The 20,667-nt window shown below is 33.0% G+C and overlaps 2 protein-coding genes and 1 long non-coding RNA gene across 3 annotated transcripts; 1 reads left to right on the top strand and 2 right to left on the bottom strand.

Annotated features, from left to right (window-relative positions):
• Positions 1-1,358: 1,358 nt before the first annotated feature.
• On the top strand, positions 1,359-2,681 carry LOC129310465 (ethylene-responsive transcription factor ESR2-like). The gene has a single exon (XM_054952312.1). It carries the CDS (start codon positions 1,391-1,393, stop codon positions 2,510-2,512), a length of 1,122 nt encoding a protein of 373 aa, XP_054808287.1. The 5' UTR covers positions 1,359-1,390; the 3' UTR covers positions 2,513-2,681.
• Positions 2,682-12,905: 10,224 nt separating this feature from the next.
• On the bottom strand, positions 12,906-14,022 carry LOC129311300 (uncharacterized). The gene is made up of 2 exons (XM_054953514.1): positions 13,754-14,022; positions 12,906-13,662 (listed from the first exon to the last, which is right to left on the bottom strand). Exons 1-2 carry the CDS (start codon positions 13,905-13,907, stop codon positions 13,133-13,135), a joined length of 684 nt encoding a protein of 227 aa, XP_054809489.1. The 5' UTR covers positions 13,908-14,022; the 3' UTR covers positions 12,906-13,132.
• Positions 14,023-17,695: 3,673 nt separating this feature from the next.
• Positions 17,696-19,191, bottom strand: LOC129310278 (uncharacterized). The gene is made up of 2 exons (XR_008593080.1): positions 19,134-19,191; positions 17,696-17,988 (listed from the first exon to the last, which is right to left on the bottom strand). It is a non-coding gene; the product is annotated as an uncharacterized LOC129310278 (long non-coding RNA).
• Positions 19,192-20,667: the final 1,476 nt, after the last annotated feature.

Below are 20,667 nucleotides of genomic sequence, written 5' to 3'. Positions count from 1 at the left end.
AGCGTGGGTTCGAGCTGGCAGGGCCCTTTGAGACTGTCATTCTCCCAAGACTTAATTGTTTAAATTTTGTATGATATATTTTTTATTAATTATAAATACAACTATAATAATTAACCTTTCAAATCAATCACTATCCTAACATACCCCTTGAAAGAAAAGTACTTGTAGCGGTAGCTCTAGCTAGGATCCAAATTGCAATATTCGGCACAATTCTCAGTCGTTGGAAATGAAGAGAGTTCATTTAAAAACAAAACAGAATGGAATTTAATTACCACTTGTTATTAAAAAAATATTCTATCTATCTTAAATTATAAAATATTATTTTAAAAAAAATTTATATATTAATAAATTTTATTAAATATATTTAATAATTTTATTTTGTTAAAATAAAAATATAAATTTTTAAAAATACTCATTATTTAATATATTAAAAAAAAAGAGAAGAAAATTAATTATAGAAAAAAGATAATATTAAAATTGATACATTTAACAAAATTTTAATCTACTCAAATTATTTTATATTTTAAGATAAATAAACTCATTTAAAAGTATCTTATAATTTAAAACGGAGATAGTACTTTCTTTTTATTTACATAACAAGCTAAGCAATTTTTATTTTTAATTTTTTCTTTTATATGCTCCCTCTATTTAAAAATATAAGATATTTTTAATTGAATCTCACATTCTAATAAAATAGTCACCTACTTTTAAATTAACTCAATCTTTTTATATTTATTTCTATTAAACACCTTAGAATAAACATAAAAATGAGCACTTAAAAAAATAATGATTACACTTTAAAAAATTAAAAATACTTAATATTTTTTAATATTTAACTCTTCAAAAAATATTTTATATTTTAAGCAGAGGGGTAAACAAAATCATATTTTTAATAAGTATTTATTGGACATTTTTTAAATTATTCTTGATAATTTTATCATTTTTGATTATAAAAAACAATTAATAAATGTTTTATTAACACAATTAATAAAGAATTTTGTGATTTAAGTTTTTATATTTAGATACAATTAATATAATTAATTAATTTTTTAAATTATATGATATAATTTTTTTTAAATGAAAACAAGTGAATAAATATCAACGTCAAGATTTATGAAAAATTTATTTTTCATTCTTTAATGTTATGTATTGAAAATTAATGATGGAAGCGAGGCCACTAATTATTTTTGTAAAATTACTTTCACGTGCTTGAGGGGGGGAAAATCCTTGCTGAATAATATATTTCATGCGGCAAAGGGAGCCCTGTATTTGTCTATAAATAGGGCGGAAACGAAAGCACCGAAGTTGATAGTTCAGACCAAATATCTTCCTATTCCCTCTTAGCCTGCTCAGTCCATTCCTTCGTGCATTTCTTTCTTCGCAAGTCCTGATGGAAGAAGCTCTCAGGAGGCTAAACGGGTTAGCCCCGAATCCAGAACCCGACTCACAGGATCCCATGTCCGATCACCCGAAGAAGTGCTCGGCCACCACCAAGAGGACGGTCAGAGAAAACGGCGGCACAATGAGGTACCGCGGAGTGCGGCGTCGGCCATGGGGCCGTTACGCGGCGGAGATAAGAGATCCTCAGTCCAAAGAGCGACGGTGGCTCGGCACTTTCGACACGGCGGAGGAAGCTGCATGCGCCTATGACTGCGCCGCCCGAGCCATGCGTGGCCTCAAAGCTCGCACCAATTTCGTTTACCCGACTTCACCGCCTCCCTCGGCGACCACCGAACATTTCTTCCCTCATTTCGTCTTCGCCAAACAATCTCACAATCAAATGAACAAGAACCTTAGCCCTCATAACCGCCCTTTCGGGTGGTCTTCTTCTAGCTCTAACTCTCACGTCGCCGACTTCCCATCTCCTGCAAATTCTTCTCTCAACATGTTTCTCTTTCGTGACTACCTTGACTCTGCTTCAAACCCATCTTTGGTTACTTCTGCTGATCAGCAATTTTACAACCCCGTGACCAAGGTCATATGTTCATGTTCCGGTGCCTCTTCTACATCTTTACCCCCGTGTAGCTCTGTCCTAGATTGCTGTGTCGTGAATTCTGCCGGTGGAGATGTGGAGAATACCAAAATTGCTGAAGCAGCCAATGAAGATTTTGAATTCTTTCCCAGAGAGCCTTCGGACTCCGGATTGTTGGAAGAGATTGTCCATAGGTTCTTACCAAAATCAAAGCCCAACCAGCAGCCGGAGGATCGAGTGAAAGAGGACACTCTCTCTCTGTCCACACCACAGTTGGTTCCTTCTCAGCCAGCTTATGATCGTGGCATGTTTACTCCCACCGCTTCTCTGAACCATGAAAGTCTGAGGAATAAGGAGGTGACCAAGGCTGAGGATTATAATGCTTCTTCTGATCAGCAAGGTTATTACATCATGCCGCAATTTGACAGCTTTCAGAATGGGTACAACACTGGACAAGGCTTGCCTCTCCACTTGATGATGAAAGATGCAGGGTACTCCATCATGGAAGATATTTTCCAGTACCCAGAACTGCTTAATTAATTTGCAGCTCGGATACAAAACGCTTAATTCTGTGCATTTCTGTGTGAAATGTTCCTAGCTAGGTTAGTGCTAGGCAATATTCCTACGAATTATGGTCTAGGGTCTCGTGCATGTGTGTTGAATCCTTTGTGTTAGGGTTTTTATTTACTGGTAAGATTAACAGGGTTAGTTCGTCCTATAAACTTCACTATGTACTCTTGTGCGTCCTCCTTTTGGGGAGCACTTTCATTTGGAAAGTTCTCAACTTTTGTTATCTTAATTAGCTTTTGGTGAAGCACGAAACACTGCCCTTAGACTTCGTACTATACTGCGTACACCTTCTATGTTTGCTTATTGCTTCGGATTGGTGGGAAAAAACTGAAGAATCATGAGTAGGACATGCTCAGCGTAAAGTGGAAAATCTTTGAGAGCATGTCATGCACAATTGGTAACTTTGCGTGTTGACTTTGGGACTCAAAAGTTCGTGTCTGTTTGCTGCATACTTTTGATCTGCTGCCCCGGCCATTTATGTTTGTGTATATATTCTTCTGTTGGCTTGAATATAGTGATTTAGGTTCAAGTAATACCCAGGTTGTGCTGTCGTTTTCTGCTTTTTCTCATTGGCGTCTGTTGCCATGTATGGGATTGTGATCAAAATTCAAAACCCCACTAAAGTAAAAGTGAGAACTGAAAAGGCAAAAACCCTAGCAACTAGCGCGAGTATGGTGTATGGGAGAACGTGTAGTTGTACTCATTCGCGGAAAAGGTGAGCTGCCAGGGTGAAGATTTTCAGTTAAACGACAAAACAATAACCCCTCCTGAGCATCCGTTTTTATTGCAATGTTAGAATTTTCTATGATCTTGATCTATTTCGGTTCAGTTCATGCTAATTAACAAATAAACTGTGTTCAATGAAGAAATTTAAGTTGCACCTGATATCGGAAGATGCTTTAATTTTGAATAGCGATTAAGCGCTACTCTTAAATCACATACCTTTACTGTATTCGGTCGATAATGGAAGTTAGGTTATGAGCTCCAGCTAAGTTATAAGTTAATGGGCCTCCATCTACAAATCAAATTACCAAAAAATGGGGTTATTATATATATCGTCGAGTTCGTTTGGGCTATTACACACACACACACACACACGTGATGTATCAATATTTGAACTCGAGCTAGTTTTTCAACATTAATTTATTACAATTTAGAAATTAAAGGGCAATATAGTTGATCACATGCATAAAGGCGTTTGTTGAAAAGACAGTAGGCTAATTAATTGTTGGAAAGATAATGAGCTAATTAAATGTCTGCATAAATACATGGTTATGAGGAAGTTCTCTCGCGTCAATCTATCAACCGTCTACAAACTCAGTTACGCACGTAAGTGAGCTAAATTATTGATGTAAACCCTTGAAGACGAGTTGAGTGCCATTGCAAATTTTTGTGGAGGCTTTTGTTTGATTGTTTGTTTGTTTTTTTTGGCCTTCTTCTTTCTTTGTTGAGTCCCCCCCCCCCCACCCCCAACCTAAAGAGAGGCTGATCTCAGAGAGAGTTTTTATATCTTATACCAAATACCAATAAAGATCAAACGCATTGTTAAAGGACTTCAGGTTTGCAGTTGCTTTCATTTGAAACCACCATAAAATTAATTCCATGTTTTGCCAGACCTTTTTAATCTCAAACTTTTTACAATAGGATCGGATCAAGGTCAAGTTTAAATTAAAGTCACAATAGGATTTCATGTATGCTTCATCTTATTGCATTAATGGTACAATTTCGTAAAGGTTGAACAACCGCCGATGAATCGTTTAATTTTCTAACTTTGCGCGTCTGCAACATGCATCTTCCTTAATTCAAAGGGAAAAAAATTTGTCAGTTACAAGAATTTTTCTTGTGGATATCTTAGGCAGTTGACTTTTACCGGATTGAATTGAATATTAACTATAAAAGTGACTAAAGTGAAAATGTTTAATTATTGTTTATTTTTATATCTATGACTTCTTGTAACAAACAGCTAGGTGATTCTATGTCTATGAAACAAAACCCAATATCTGAAAGAAAAAAAACAATAAATAAGCTATTCCCTTTACAACTTATAAATTATAATATGACTTGCATTGTTTATAAATTTTATTGATCCATGACAACAAATTCTCAATTTTTCAAGCTCTTAAATTTCCTCAAGAATCATATAATTAATTCCTTCAATACAGTAATAGAAATTTGTTTTCTCGTCTCTTAGTAAATGCATTCATTTTTTCCCCCTTGGTGAAATATACAAGATCTGGATTGGACGGGGCGTATAGAAACTTAACACACCAAATAAATGGTGCATGAGGTTAATTTAAACTCTCCAGCAAATAATACAACAGTTTTCGAACGCATTATACATTCTCATCGACCCACAAAAGAATATAAGTACGGGAGGTTCAAATTAATTAGTTTTAAGGGTCCAAAAGCTTGTAATCTATCGCCTTAAATTATTACGTTAAAAAGAAATTTATAGAGTCACTTATGATTAACGTAGTTTGGATCATACATACTTGCATGTATGTAGCTTGTTGCATTGCTACGCCACTTGAGATAAAATCTTCTGGACATTATTATCACTTACTCTGGCAGATGCGAAGATAACAAGAGTCGTAACTATTACATACATACATACATACATACATACATACATATATCTGTGTGGGTGTGCGAAGCTAACCGATATCACTATATATTGCTGAAAGTTCTTTTTGCATCTAGGGTTTAGGCTAAACGGAAATTTTGCGAATGCAATATAGACTCAAATATGTATATTTGGATGGGCAACATGAGATGACTTGTTAGTTGCGAAGGAGAAAAGGAAGAAGCAGCTTTAATTTAATTCTGAGAATATATATATATATATATATACGTGACTGGCAACATGTACGCAGTTTTGTGACAGAGTGGTGCTGAGCCATTTGTCTCCCTAGCTATAACATGCATCTCAGTATCCCCTCTCTTTAATTAATTAATTAATTACCATTCTTCTACTCAAATCTAAATCTCTTTTCCCTTTTTCCCTTCTCATTGTGCAAATTCCGGAACCTTCGCTCATAAAGCTCTCTCCTAGCTCTGCGTCTGTGTGTTGTCCTTCATAGCTTCAATCTCACGTATCTGCCTGCACCACCTTACATCCTCATTCCTCACTCACTCTTCCTTCTTCCTTCTCAAGTTTCGAGTTCACAGCTCAATCCAACATGGCTCTGTATTTCAACCATTCCCCATGTCAACGCTTTATTCCTCCTCTGACACATACGTACACGGTACACCCACCTTCTTCCTCTTTACTTCAAACTTTAAAACCCTAGCTAACAATAACCCTACCCGAGCCAACCTCCTTTCAACATAAAGAAACCCACAGTTTCCTCATTAATTAACACTATTGTAGCTACACAGTGAAGGGCTCGACCATGCTTTCCAAACTTTCACCTGCGTTTGAATTCACATTTTTTATGTGCATAGTTAGTTACGAACAGTGTAATATTGTACTGCTGTATAATTTATTTTGATGCTATTCGTCGAGGCTAATATAATTATGTAGCTTGTAGTTTATTCATTGGATTTCATTAATTGAAAAGAAGCAGTGGTCCTGCCTAAATAAATATATATATTCGCTCTATTCCCCCAGTTCTTTTAAGACCGTGCTGGCTTATAAGCAACACCGCCACTATCTTTTCAAGAGTTTCATGATCGTGTTTCCAGAGGAATATGTGTTGCTTAGCTTAGCAGCTATAATGTAACTTGATAATTACTTAATATATATAAAGTACATTGAAATTAGGAACAGTTTATTTAAAAAACGACTCTCGTTTATTTTTTAAATAATTTAATTTAATGATTATAATGATGAATAACGTCTAAAGAGAAATTAAAGCGAGTGATATGTGGGAGAGACATATCAGAGGCTGAAATTCGCTTGTAGCAGTTATAAGGTTACAAGCTTCTCCAACACAATAATGGAGTCTCGAGGTTGTTAAATTCCAGATTCCAGTGATGAACAAGTCACAAGAGTGACGGACTAATATTAAATTCTGGGTTGTGTCAAAAAAAAACAAGGATCTCATTATATATTATATTGTTCACATGTGTCGGTCCACGTGTGCAGGGTCTGATACTGATACTCCATTGGCCACTCATATCAACTTTTTCCTGGCTCGTAACATCTCAAGTTGCAGGGCCTCATTTCATCACCTTAGGGCTAATGAGAAAAAGCATATATAGCTTTTATATATATATATATATATATATATATGCATACACACACAAAACACACACACGGAGAGATTCACACAAAAGCCAACTGCTTGGGACAGAAAGCAGAGCTGCTTTTGTATGAAACGTGCATGGAGGTGGCAGCCTCTTTTTAACAGAGCTAAAGTAGGCTTCTAGTACGCTTCATGTATCGCGGCTACCCTGCGCCACTAGTTGACTTTTGTTAAATAATCACCTACTTTTCATTCCATTATCATTATCATTATCACTGTAATAATAATTAGTGCTCCCTATTATTAAAGTTAGTTTTGTATCATTTTTAACAATTTAGACTAGACAACATGCTGCTTCGCATATGGAAGAGGCGACTTCATGTTTGAGAAATTCACGGTATCATTATATCATCTCAATTTTTTTGTTTTTTTATTTTTAACAAACATAGCAATAATTTGATGATAGATATAGATCAACTGGACAACGCACAAGCATTTTAATTAATAAATTATTTTTATCCTAAATTTAATTATTTCATCAAATTTAGCTTGTTTTCTGACTTCTCAATCTTTGATTATATAAAAGACTTACTCTTGAATCACATTGAGTCTTTCATGATAGAAGACATCCTCCGTTAGGATCAATGTTTCAAAGGTATAGAAAAACTTCTTGTGCGCAATTGATATATAGATTGTCTGTGAATTTGTCCTCAGAGGAGCTAACGCATGCACTTACATGTTTATAATATAGATATTGGTTTTGTTTGGCTGAAGAAAGGAATGGAATTGATTGAAAAATAAAAGTAAAAATAAAATAATTAAAACGTGGAGGTGAATAAGTGACCTATATTCATAGGGGAGTATAATTTTAGTTCATGAAATTAGGATTCATATGATTCATAAGATTTTTTAAAGGTGTAATAATTTTTACATTTTTGGTATTGAGTTTTATTATATTTATTATGAGGGATTAAGGTAATTTAGTTCATTTTTTGTTTTAATTTCTTCAACTTATTCTATTTACATCCTAACTAGCAACAAAATGGGACCATAAAATTTATGTATAGACCGAAACTTCACTGATGCTGCACAAATCTCATGATTTAGGATTTGTGTACAGGGCATATTGCTTGTAGCCCTTGATTTTCTAAGCTTTTCATTTGGTGTTATAACCTTTTTTCTTGCATTTAAAAAATCAATAAAAAAAACAATTTAGATTGAATTCCAATAACTAAAATTTAATTTTTTTAACATATTTGGACATCGAATCTTAATAATTATTTTGTAAGCTACGGTTAAAAATCATTTGCATTCTAAATTATGCATGCTTCAAAATGAATAGATACACAAACACACATAATCAAAACTAAAGCAAGCGTTAGGGATCTCAAATATTAATGCCCGTGAATTTAGTAGAAGAAAGAGATGAACTTGTCAACGAATTATTGAATCTTAGCTTTATCATAATATTGAATTATCAAATGCCTAAAAAAAATTGAATAAAGGCAAGCTATAACACTACCCCAATTTGAGCAGAGGACATGAAGGGGTGAGGTTAATTTCAGAGATTTGAAAATGAAAGCGTATCTTTAATTATCTTTCCTTCAAAAAGTGGGAATTAATGGGAGAATTCTTGGAGGCCACCTAAGGACTATGGATTAGCATGGGCCTAACCTTTTTTTAACATAATTCACCCACTGACCTATTTGGCCTCCGCAAATCAAAATCACCATTTATTACAACTACGTTTAAAATCACTTTTTTTTGTCTTTTCTGAAAGATATTAGCTCTAGCTGATTTACAGGAAAAATCTTGTTGCCTTAACTATCAATGGGAATCTTTTAGACCTATATATCAAAAAATCTGTCATCACTTAATAATATACTCCCTCCCTCCAATTCTCATTATAATGAATATCTAACCGTTTCATTGACATTAAGAAAATTTGTTTAATTTATTGATTAAAAAAATCAAGAGCTTCCAAAACTTTCCCTATTCATTATTTCATGTGTCATTAATTAATCCCTAACTCAAAAATCAAAGGATTTTTTTTTTAAAAAGGTCAACGATGCTTGAGAAAATTCAAATGGGTTTTCATATTTGGGATTTACAAAATTTCTAAAACGTGTATTACAAGAAGAACCGGAAAGAGCATACATGATAACGGTCTGGCCTCTTAAACATATTTTCGAGTTTAATTTTTGAAAGTGTGTATGAAAAAGTTTTGCTTGGAAGAGAACAATGATTTAAATTATGCTCAAATTCCTAGCAAGATTAGCCTTACAACTGCATTCCTTGATAACCAAAAGAAGAAGGATCGAAGAGAGTATTTAAAGATAAATAAAAAAGAATTTAAGGATGAATAAAAAAATCCTTCATTTTACCAACAAAAATAATTCAAAAATCACACATTTTTGTCATCCCCTCTCATTCCTTTCAAATGTGTGTGTGTGTGTGTGTGTGACGTAAAATACTTAATTTATAATTTGCACGATGTTACGTGCAAAAGTTATGGCCACAACATCACAAAAGGTCACCAAACCAACTAGCTTTGAAAGGAGCCCTCATATGCTGGTAATAGATTTTTCTCCCCTTTCGCCAATTTAGTCAGATTTCCAAGTTGCAGGCCTGCACCGAGTTTGATCGTGCAAACTAAACAGTTATTATTGGTATTTTCAAACCACGTTTAAAGGTTTTGAGATATTAAATAGTTTTAGTCTATTTTCAACTCTATTACTCGAGTGACATCAGCAAATATGTCCTCTAGGAAGAAAAAAAGGGATTTAAAAATTTTTAATTTTACCTTAAAACAACTTGGGCTTTACTCCTTTTAATCTCATTTATAAAACACGTTTTATAAGACTTATTCAATTTCATTTATAAGTTATAGTATATTTTTTTAAATAATCTTTAAAAAATATTTTTAAATTACCTTTTATGAGAATAAAATAATATGTTATCACTTTTAGCTTTGTTGCGTAGAGATACGTTTAAAATTTTATTTTTATACTTGTTTATATCAGTATTGATATTGTTAGTAAAAATAATTTATAAAAAAAATTGGATGAGTATCTACCAATTTTCATGTTCTCATCGATTCACCTTTCTTGAGCGACTGAATTCCTTTTATTTTAAATTTAAAGAGGAACGTGTCTTAATTAGAGATGGAGCTTTGGATTTGAGTCAAAGCCCACTCGATTCAAGACCGCCCTAATTAGCGAGGCTTGTTCGCTGCGAGACATTTGAGCAACAAGAAGTTATTAAAAGGTTCGGCTTGGGCTTCAAAATTAAGGGGCCGAATGTACCTTGTGTTGTTTCTGCTTAAGATTCGTTATTCAGGTCATGTTTTTTTGGGCCAACAGTACTTCATTTCATGGTTACAAGATGAATTATGTGACTCTGATTTTATAATTTGTATGAGATATTTTTTTATTTAGTTGATTCATGGGCCTTAGACTTGCTGGGTGAGCTAGAAAAATGTCAAACTGATAGCGGTTCTTTCTTCTTTTTTTAACAAGAGATGAACAATGTTTTTCTTTTTTTTTTTTCATTTGATTTGTTTCAAAAATTAATTATTTTCTTATGAAAGGTTCGATACCTTGACTTCCACCTTACCTCACCGTTGAATTAGACAATATTTCTTTTCAATTTAAAGAACATAATGTAAAACAAATATAATTTTGTAAATGTTCTTTGAACATAGAGATATATCATAACCCTTGTGAACTCCCAATACTCAACCCATTTAAACTTTTTGTTATAAAAAAATAAATATAATTTTATAATTTGAAAAAAGTATCATTTAAAATATGATGATTCAAATTAAAAAAACAAAAGTAGTAATGATGTAAGTCAAATTTAAAGTCTGAAACACTTTTTAAAAGAGTGCATGCAAAAGAGAAGCATATGTCCATCTAAATCGTGATTTGAGCCATAGAAGAAAACTTGTAACGTTCAGTATCAATTGGAGCCATAGAAGAAAAATTGTAACGTTCACTTTTTAAAAGAGTGCATGCATGAGAGGCAGTGATATTTGATGTTTATTCACTAGCATCTCACCTGGAACACCTCATATCATTCCTCAGCCCGCCAACCAAAAAGGAATTGGTCTCCAAACTCTATTACAACAAGAGAGTGAGAGCTATGCAAAGCAAGAGCGCAAAGAATTCTGGGAAGAGGATGATTTTAGATGATATTCAGGCTCCGCAAGGAAAATTTAGGAAAGTAATTAGAACACGTTATTTACTACCATATTCTTGGGAAACCTGGTGGACTTCTAGCAGTTTGGGTGGTTGTAATATTATTAATATGTTCTTTTATCCACAATGATTGCGCTTTACTTGTCAAGAGTTATTTATTTTGATGATATTCTCGTCATCTTGCCTGTAAAACTGTTCTTTAAGCTTGCAAATTGCAAGCTGGCTATTACTATAGTGAAGACTGATGAAGAAAAGACCCAAAAAGAAAGGAAAGAAAGAAACTATATATGGCCTTGATATTTTGTAAGTTTTACTAGGGCAGATGAAGATAATTATTAAATATCGTCCTTTTTTAAATCTTATCTGCTGAAGATATTTCTATTAGTAGGACCAGACATGTATTCTTCTCAAATGGCAGCTAAATTTAATCCTGTAATGTCTTTCATTCTCTCGTTTGTTTCAATTCAGCTGGTCCATGAGTAGAATTGTGGCATTGTTGGGGCAAGCGGTTGTAATGCCTGCCTTCCACTTCAGTCTCATTCAATCATCTGCGTCACTTTCCCCCTCACCTCATCATCCATTAATGTTGCTTGTAATCCAACAGCGACTTCACAATTGAACCACGACCAAGCATTGCGTCTTTTCTTTATTAGCTACACTTTATTCTGGTAACTGCTCTAGCTTGCAATTTTTTATTATTGAAGGTTATGTTTATTACGATAAACCATCTTCCACGGAAGATTACCAAAAAAAAAAAAAAATCAACTGATCACTTTCTTATTTGTCCAGCTTTTATTTATAATTAATAAATTAATTTCAGATCATTTGGGAATTGGGTGCATGATGATTTCACATCTTTCCAAAACTCAGACAACGAGGGGGAATCTTTGCCTTGAGTATTACATGAGTGGTGGTCCTTTTTTTTTTTTTTTTGTGCCATTTCTGTTTGGAGAAACCAGAAGCACAACTCTTTTATTAAGTTTTTTTACTTTTCTTTTTATGGCTCTTGCATTTATTCTGGTTAATCTAGTTAATTTTAATTTATTATGTTGCTTTGATGAACTTTAATGTCCCTCCTGTTCTGTGATACTTTTTTCATAATCAGTTCACGTGATGGATGTACCTCTAGGATATTCTACAAATAAAATATCCACTACAGAGGTGCTTCAAGATAGAGGCTCTGGTCCCATGCATGTCATAGTTCTTCCCAGCTTGATGCATATCCCGTGCATATCCCCCTATCTGATGTTACTTCAAAGAGGCATTTGAATTTATCCTGCCCAAAATCCAAATCTAAACTTGATCGTCATTAGCTGTTCAGTAAGGAATTGAAAACAGACACCATAAAGCAACAACCAATATAAAATGAAAAATTTTATAACTGATCAGAAAACATTAAACCTTTTGTAAAATATCTTCCGTTCTCATGGCTTACGAATTGTTAGTGGAGATAATAATGATGAATGCAAACAGCAGTCACCCGATATATTGAATAGATAAATTAGTGAGACTGCACCAGTAATGGTAGCTATCAAAGGTAACACCTGGTCAAAATCTGCTGGGAAAAGAAATTTAGTTATGCAAGAACTTACAGTGGCTGCCTGCAAAATCCATCTCTTTCCGATTAATTTGTTTGAACCTGCGAACAAGAAGTGCATGCTAATTGTCAATTGAACATTGAAAGGCTGTTTTTCATATCAATAAACACATGAAGAAAAGAAAAATGACCGAAAATAACCGCAGAAGAGGATGAGTGCATGGCCAGAGCAACAGTGATTGGGGGTCCTGAAACATTGAAGCGCGTGTTGAGAAGAAAAGGATGGGGCGAGGGAACACAAGTAGGATTGTTGGAACTGGGAAAATCGAGCGCCCGCCTTTCATGGAAGCAGTTTGGCTATGGAATTAATTTTCCAGAAAGACGAAAAGAAAAAAACAAAATTAATTACACAGGGAGAAAACAACTCACCATCATAGATCTGGACCCAAAACGAAAACGGACTGAAAATTCATTAATGATCCAGGATCACCAAGCTAAAACGGCAATCCTTCTCAACGATTGATAGTTTCATATACATCATATATCTCAGTATTTTTCATCGTAATATGTATAACTTTTAAACTCCTTTTGCTTTTTCTTGTTCTTTTCTATTTATGATATCTGCTTCTTCATGTTTATAGTGTCCACGAATCAAATTACTTCAGCACTATTGCCAGTGGTTCACGCTGTGGATAAGGTCAATGTGGCCGTTATTTCTTTGAGCATGATAAGCACAGTAAGGAAGCGGAATATTCCTCTCAGCAGATTTGCCCACGCCAATTGGATACGCCATCGGCGCCGACATCAAGCGGACGCAACGGCCGACCATGGCGGGCTTCACCGGATACCTCCGGCTTGAAACAATACCAGAGCAACCACAAGCAGAAGTAGGACTGCGAGATGAAGACGAAGACGACGACGAAGACCACGTAGATGAGGATGATTTGGACAAAGACAACGACGGGGACGGCGACGAGGAGGAAGAGGAAGCAACCTTGTTCAATGATTTCGGCGGATAAAGGAAGGCTCTGATCTTTAAAGCGGAAGATGGCGACGCAACACGATCATATTCCTCGATGAGGTTAGATAGATCTTCATCTGAGGTGATAGAAACCAGAGCGTCAAGATCTTCCGTGGGCAATTGACAACGGAGGCTAACAGGTGAGCCACACAAGTCTCCCATCTTCAACAACAGCTCTGTAACACGCGAAACACCAAGGGCATATGTCTCAGTTGATCATCCAAACAGATCAAAGTGAAAATGACTTATAGAAGAAAGAGAACTGACCGGAGAAAGAAATGGAGCAGGGGACGGAGAGAACACGGGTGTGGCCGCCAAGATAACGGAGCTTGCCGTCGGGATAGCGGGGGAGGATTTTGCCGCCGTAGCTACAAAGGAATTTGATGGCGGACTTGGGAGAGTCAGGCGCGACTGCGACCATGGCTGATTCGGGTTGAGATAAGAGAGAAGTGGGGTCCGGGTTTAGACTGAGAAGAGGTGAGGGGAAGAACTGAAGAAGATTTTTGAGATGGCCTGCCCTGCCAGTCTATCGACGATACCATTTGCCCATTATTTATAGACATTTCATAAGACTTGCGTCAGTTATATTCCCAGCTGATTAGGAGTGATGGATACTGCTTCACCCGAATTTTATCAATTTTATCAATATTAATGTAAAAAGATTTTAAAAATAAAAATATATAAAATTTTAAATATATCTCTATATAATAAATTTAAAAAGTAATAATATATTACTTTTTTTCTTTCATAAAAGATAATTTTAAAAATATTTTTTAAATGTTACTTAAAAAATACTTATAAATAAAATAAAATAAACTTTTTAAAATATATTTTATAAATAAAATTAGAAAGAGCATTGTCCGAGAAGAAAATGAGTGCGTAGTAAAAACCATGAGAGTTTACTTCCTGTGTTTGCGTGGTTGGATTTTTTTTTTTTTTTGTCGGCATACAAAAGCAAAATAGCGCAGAAAATTATTTCTCAAATATGTAAATAACAATTAAAAATTATATTCTAATCATTTTTTCAATAAAACTAAATATTTCTCAAAAGAAAGTAGTGATTCAATTTCATTGATCATAAAATTTGTGTAGAACAATTTGTAAATTAATATTTTGTTTTAGTCATTTTTTCAAAAAAAGAGTCATTTCTAAAAAAAAAGTAGCAACTGAATTTTAATTATTATATTTTATTGATAAAAAATTGCACATAATAATTTATAACTTATTATTCCTTTTAATCATGTTTCTAAGAAAACTAGTCATTTTCAAAAGAGGGTGATAACTAATTTTTAGTTGATAGATTTCACTTATAAATTTTAAAACAAAAGCAAATATGTCATTTCATAAATAAAAAAGGCAACAATGTCATGCAAGTTCTCAGGATTAAAAAATAATTATTACATTTTATAATGCCTAATTTTTATTTATATATATTTTAGGAGTATTTTTTTTTCATTTTTTCAAACAGTAATTTATTTTGTATATTTAAATATTTTTTCAAAAAATGAATACGTTGATAACAATGACAGTCATTGAATTAGAATAAAATATAAAATGCATAATTATTATAAAGTTTTTTTTCAATAAAATTTTTATCCTTTAACTTTATATAAAATTTTAATTTGATCTCCTAATTTTTAAATTATTTTTTTAATGATTTAATCCTAGCATCATATTTTAAATGATTATTTTTTATGTCAATCATTATTAATTAAACTTAATATGTTAACATTTAAGAATGTTATCTCAATATTTAAATGTTAATGTGTAAATATTTTGTGACGAAACATAACAATGTTAAAATTAAAAGAATAAAAACATATTTTGTAAAATTAAATGACCAAAATAAAATCTTGTATAAAGTTAAAGAATTAAATGGATACATTAGCCTTATTATTTTTATAATTTTTTTAATTAAGAAATTATTTCAAGCTTCTTTTTTTTAATATAACATGAGGAGTAGATTCTGCCAACAATAGAGATTATTTCTCACAAGATATGGAAGGCAAAGGGTAGACCTTTTTTTGACTAAGTTACTACATATTAGGGTTGAAATTTAAACTTTAACTATTTATTTAAGTGACAATATTCTTTTATTAAAAACAAGTGCATTCAAAACACGATTGATTAATAAAAATGGAGACCTATAAATATGTTTTGTGCAGTTGTTAACTGCAACATAATTGAAAATTGAAATCACGTATACATAATTTCAAACCTAAGTCAAGCGTTCATGTGTGGCGTACAACCCAATATAATTTGTGCCGAATTTAGATGGGTGTTGTGTCTAGTTTTTATTCAATTTATAACTCTACTCTGTGCCTTTTATCTTAAATTAAAAAATGGTAAGTGTACGATCAAGTGATGGTCCTATTATTTAATTTATTTTTACTCGTAAACTCAGTGAATTTTGTCATTTAATTTGCCTCTTATTGCGTGTTTGAAATAACAAATAATAGGGCGGGCTTTATCTTTGTGGGAATAATATTGTGAACCAACGAAAATGGATGTGGAAAAAAATAGTATGGGAAAGAAATAGAGCAGAGGATACAAAGGCCACGGAATGCTTGTGGCTCGAAAGGGAAGTGACATGCAGTCCTGAGAATTCACAAGAGTTTTTATATGGCGCAGGTACATCCGTTTTTTTTCTCCTCATGAAACTCATGTCCTTCTCATCCTTACGCTCATCTATCTCATGCTCATATCTAAATCCAGCCATGGGCTCCACCATAGATGCTCCATGTGGACCCTACCTTTCAACTTTCCCTTCGAACGTGTCCTATTTTAATTGGATTCCACTTTTGGAATTGTATTTTAGCCGAGTCGGCCAAATCATTGCACATCCCATCTGGCTGGATGGCAACTATTTTTACTTTTTTTACAATCCTTTAATGTCTTCTGTTTATTTAATTTATAATCACATGTTTGCATATACAAATTATAAACCCATCTGTAGATTTCAGAATTTTTTTAAAAAACAAATCATGTCATTTATAATTTGGTCAATGATCATCTTAATTTTTAAAATATCACACAAATAGCGTCTTAGACTCTGAACTTTTAAAATGTGCAAAAACTTTTATTAACTTTAAATTTTGAGCACTTGAAACCTTGTTATTAAAGTAGAGAAAATGACCATTACTTTTTTAGTTGTGAGGTCCAATGGCATGCTGATATGGCACTCATCTTAACTCTTAAAAATAACATTTTTCTTCAATTTAATGGCAAGATTTTGGGTGCTCGAATTTTAAAAGTTGAGGAGAGTTTTTACACATTTTAGAGGTTCAGAGTCCAAAATACTATTTGTACAATAGTTTAGAGATTAGGATGCTAATTAATTCTTTATAATTTATAAAAATAAAATTTGTTATCAATTTAATTATGGACAAAATTTATTTACTCCCTCCATTTAAAAATGTAAGGCATTTTTTGAGAGGTTGGATGCTAAAAAATATAAGACATTTTTAATCTTTTAAGGTGTATTCATTATCTTTTTTCATAAGTGCCCCTATTGTAACATTTTGAAAATTCACCCCTTAACAATAATTCTAATTAAGGAAAATTAAGTATAATTCAAATTAAGGAAAATTAAGTATGATTTACGCTATGTGTGGTTAAAGGGAATTAATAAGTGTTTCTTGTAAGAATTTTGAGTATAATTTAGGTCCAAACTGAAATTAGGTTACTTGAAATCAAAAAGTGGAGAAAAACAAGTAGAAAAGTCTATGTGCCACATGCCATGTCGCATGCATGGTGCGCCACAACACACAGGGCCAAGAGACACGAGACAACCTTCTGTGTATCACATGCCACAACAATGATACAATTTCTACAAAATTTAGTTGCGAATCTAATGCAAAAAACATAGGAAAGAAAATTGGGAGAGACACGAACAGGATAAAGGGAGCTTTGTTAGGGCTTCAATTCCAAGGAGATTGGAGGTGTTTCTTGTAACACACCAAATTTTTTTTTTTAAATAATTTAACTCAACCATAGTTGGGTTACAGCCACCCAACACATTTTTATATCAATAATTTCGATATAAAATATTTTATAATTGGCTTCAACTCACACACTATAACATTTCAGATAAATTTTTACCTCCCACATGCCATTAGGCTAAATCACATTTGTCCATCCTTATACTCCCAACAAGTAAACTAAATCACATTTGTCCATCCTTATACTCCCAACAAGTAAAATAAGTAATTTAGTCAATTTTCAACACAAGCCAGTTATTTGGCCTTATAATCATGCCATTTTAACCAATCCAAAGTAAACCAAATATTAAAATTACAGTCATCCAAATTGTACTAAAAATAGAAATAGTTTGAAAGGCATGATTACATTTATATATTCATATAATTGACAATAAACATAAAAAAGTCCTAATATTGGCAATATAACACATTATAAATCATAAATTAAATACCCAAAAGAGACAGTGGATCTATACCACTAAGCCTCTGGGACTCCTCCACGTGTCACTCTTGGCTCTTCTCCTGAAAATTGTTAACCACATAATGAGACTCAAAAGTCTCAGTAACCAAAGCCAATTTATGATAGTGTATACAAACAGTTAAGTGTGTGCTTACTAAGTGAGAATTAAAAATAATATAATTCTAACAAATATAAGAAATATTATAATAAACACAAACAACCATCCTTATATCCCTCCATTAACCTCGAGCCGTAGCCCTCACTCGGTACTAAATTACCCGGCCAAAGGTAGATTAGCCCGAGCCCTTACAAACCACCTATTGAGCTCCAATAGGGGCGTACCACGTGGCACATAAATACAACAACAATAGCAAGTCTCCCAACACCTCCCACAATAATTAAACAAATTCATAATAATATTGCACAATTATACAATATTACAAAATTCATAATTTTCTCAATAATCACCCAATTAACAAGAAGTAACACTAATCACAAATTAAAAGCATGGTTACCTTGTGGCTTTTTCAATAAATTATTCCTTAAAATTTCTCTCTCACCACAATCTTCACCAGTAATACAATCTACAAATAACATATTATTTATAAATATTAGTTTCAATTTTTGAAACTAATAAAATAATTCTAATAATAGAATTAAAAATATAACATAATTCTTAATCTCAATCTTAATACAAATCTATAGTTAATACTATTAAGTATAATTTTTAACTCCTCTTTTAATTATCAATAAACATTGATAATCTAAAAATCAAATTTTAAACTAATTTCTATTATCAAAATTTTCTTTTTATTTTATAAATTCGTACCTAAAATACCCAAAAATTAAAAATTAAGTCTCTAGCTTAGAATCATAATCTTATAATAATTCATTTCTCATCCCAAATAATCATCTAAACCTCAATAAATCAACATATATTTTCAGATCTAGTTTAGAATTTGATCCATAAGCCATAAATTCAAAGATCATTAACAAATTTATACTCTATAACATTTATTATACTACTGACAACCTCAAAAATCATATTTATTCAACATAAATTCATCCCTCTTTCAGATCTTAAATTTTTTACCACTACAAACTCAGAAACTAAAGAAGAAGGATGACTAAGAAAAATTTTTAGAACACTTACTTAGTCTTGAAAAGCTTAAAATCACACCCTAAATATCCTATTAAAAACTCTTACCTTAAAACCCAGCACCGGTGAATTTGGCTCACAGATGCTCTCTCTGCCGAAGCTCACGCACGAAAGAAGGAATGAAGAAATGAAGGAACAGGTGAGTTTTTATAAAAATTCAGTGGGTTCCACATTTTTTTTTAATTATTTTCTCTCTCTTCTTCTTCTTTTCTTTTTATTATTATTTTATTATTCTTACTGTTGAGGCGGCGGACGAAGCAAATTCGTTTTCTCCTTCTTCTTCCTTTCTTTTCCTTTCTTTCTTTTTATTATTATAATAATAATAATTTAATAATATTTTATTTTTTTATTTATTATTATTATTATTTTTATTTTTTTATTTTTTTATTTTTATTTATTTTTTTTTCATACTTTTTTTATAATAATAATTTAATAATACTTTTCAAAATTTTTATTAACCCAAATTAACTATTAAAATTTAAATTGGGATGTTACAATTCTCCCCTCCTTTTAGAAATTTTGTCCTCAAAATTTAAAATTAATAACTATTAACTACTCACTTAATCAAAAAGACGAGGATAATCACGTCGCATACTGTCCTCGGTCTCCCACGTAACATCACCTGGAGTTGTGCTCTTCCAGATTACTTTAACCAATCTAATGGTCTTATTTCTTAATTCCTTGTCCTTATAATCCATAATCCTTTCTGGTTCAGCTCTGAATGTCAAATTCTCCCTGAGTTCAATTTCCTCGGGTTCAATTATATGGGAAGGATCTGGTTGATACTTTTTCAGTTGTGACACATGGAATACGTTGTGTATTCCAGCAATTTGGGGTGGTAATGCTACTTGGTACGCTACTGGTCCAACTCGTTTTAAGATCTCAAAAGGCCCCATAAACCTTGGTGTCAACTTCTTAGCCTTAATAGCTCTTCCAACACCAGTTACTGGAGAGATTTTCAAAAATACATGGTCACCTACTTCAAACTCAAGCGGTCTTCTCCTCTTATCCGCATAACTCTTTTGTCTACTTTGAGCTGTGAGTAATTTTTGCTTGATTAAAGCAATCTTTTGGGTAGTCTCATCAACAATGTCCGGCCCCAAAACAGTTCTCTCACTTAATTCTGTCCAACACAGTGGCGATCTACATTTTCTTCCATATAATGCCTCATAAGGTGCCATCTGAATGCTAGAATGAAAACTATTATTGTAGGCAAATTCAGCTAATGGCAAGTGACTATCCCAATTACCTCTAAGCTCAATGGCACACGCTCTTAACATGTCTTCAAGAGTTTGTATGGTTCGTTCCGTTTGCCCATCGGTCTGGGGGTGGTAAGCTATGCTAAAACTCAGACGAGTACCCATGGCTTCCTGTAATGACTTCCAAAAGTTTGATGTGAACCTCGGATCACGATCAGATACAATATTTGTCGGCACTCCATGCAATCTCACCACTTCTCTTATGTAGATTTTAGTTAATTTTTCGAGAGAATACTTGATATTAGTAGCAAGAAAATGAGCTGATTTGGTGAGTCGATCTACGATTACCCATATAGTGTCATGACCAGAAGATGTTCTAGGCA

Source organism: Prosopis cineraria, unplaced genomic scaffold (genome assembly GCF_029017545.1).
Source record: "Prosopis cineraria cultivar Desert tree isolate PC_DT_omini unplaced genomic scaffold, ASM2901754v1 PC5, whole genome shotgun sequence".
NCBI classification, from domain to species: Eukaryota; Viridiplantae; Streptophyta; class Magnoliopsida; order Fabales; family Fabaceae; genus Prosopis; species Prosopis cineraria.
The sequence above is the reverse complement of the archived record's forward strand: the minus strand, read 5'-3'. Positions and strand labels throughout refer to the sequence as shown.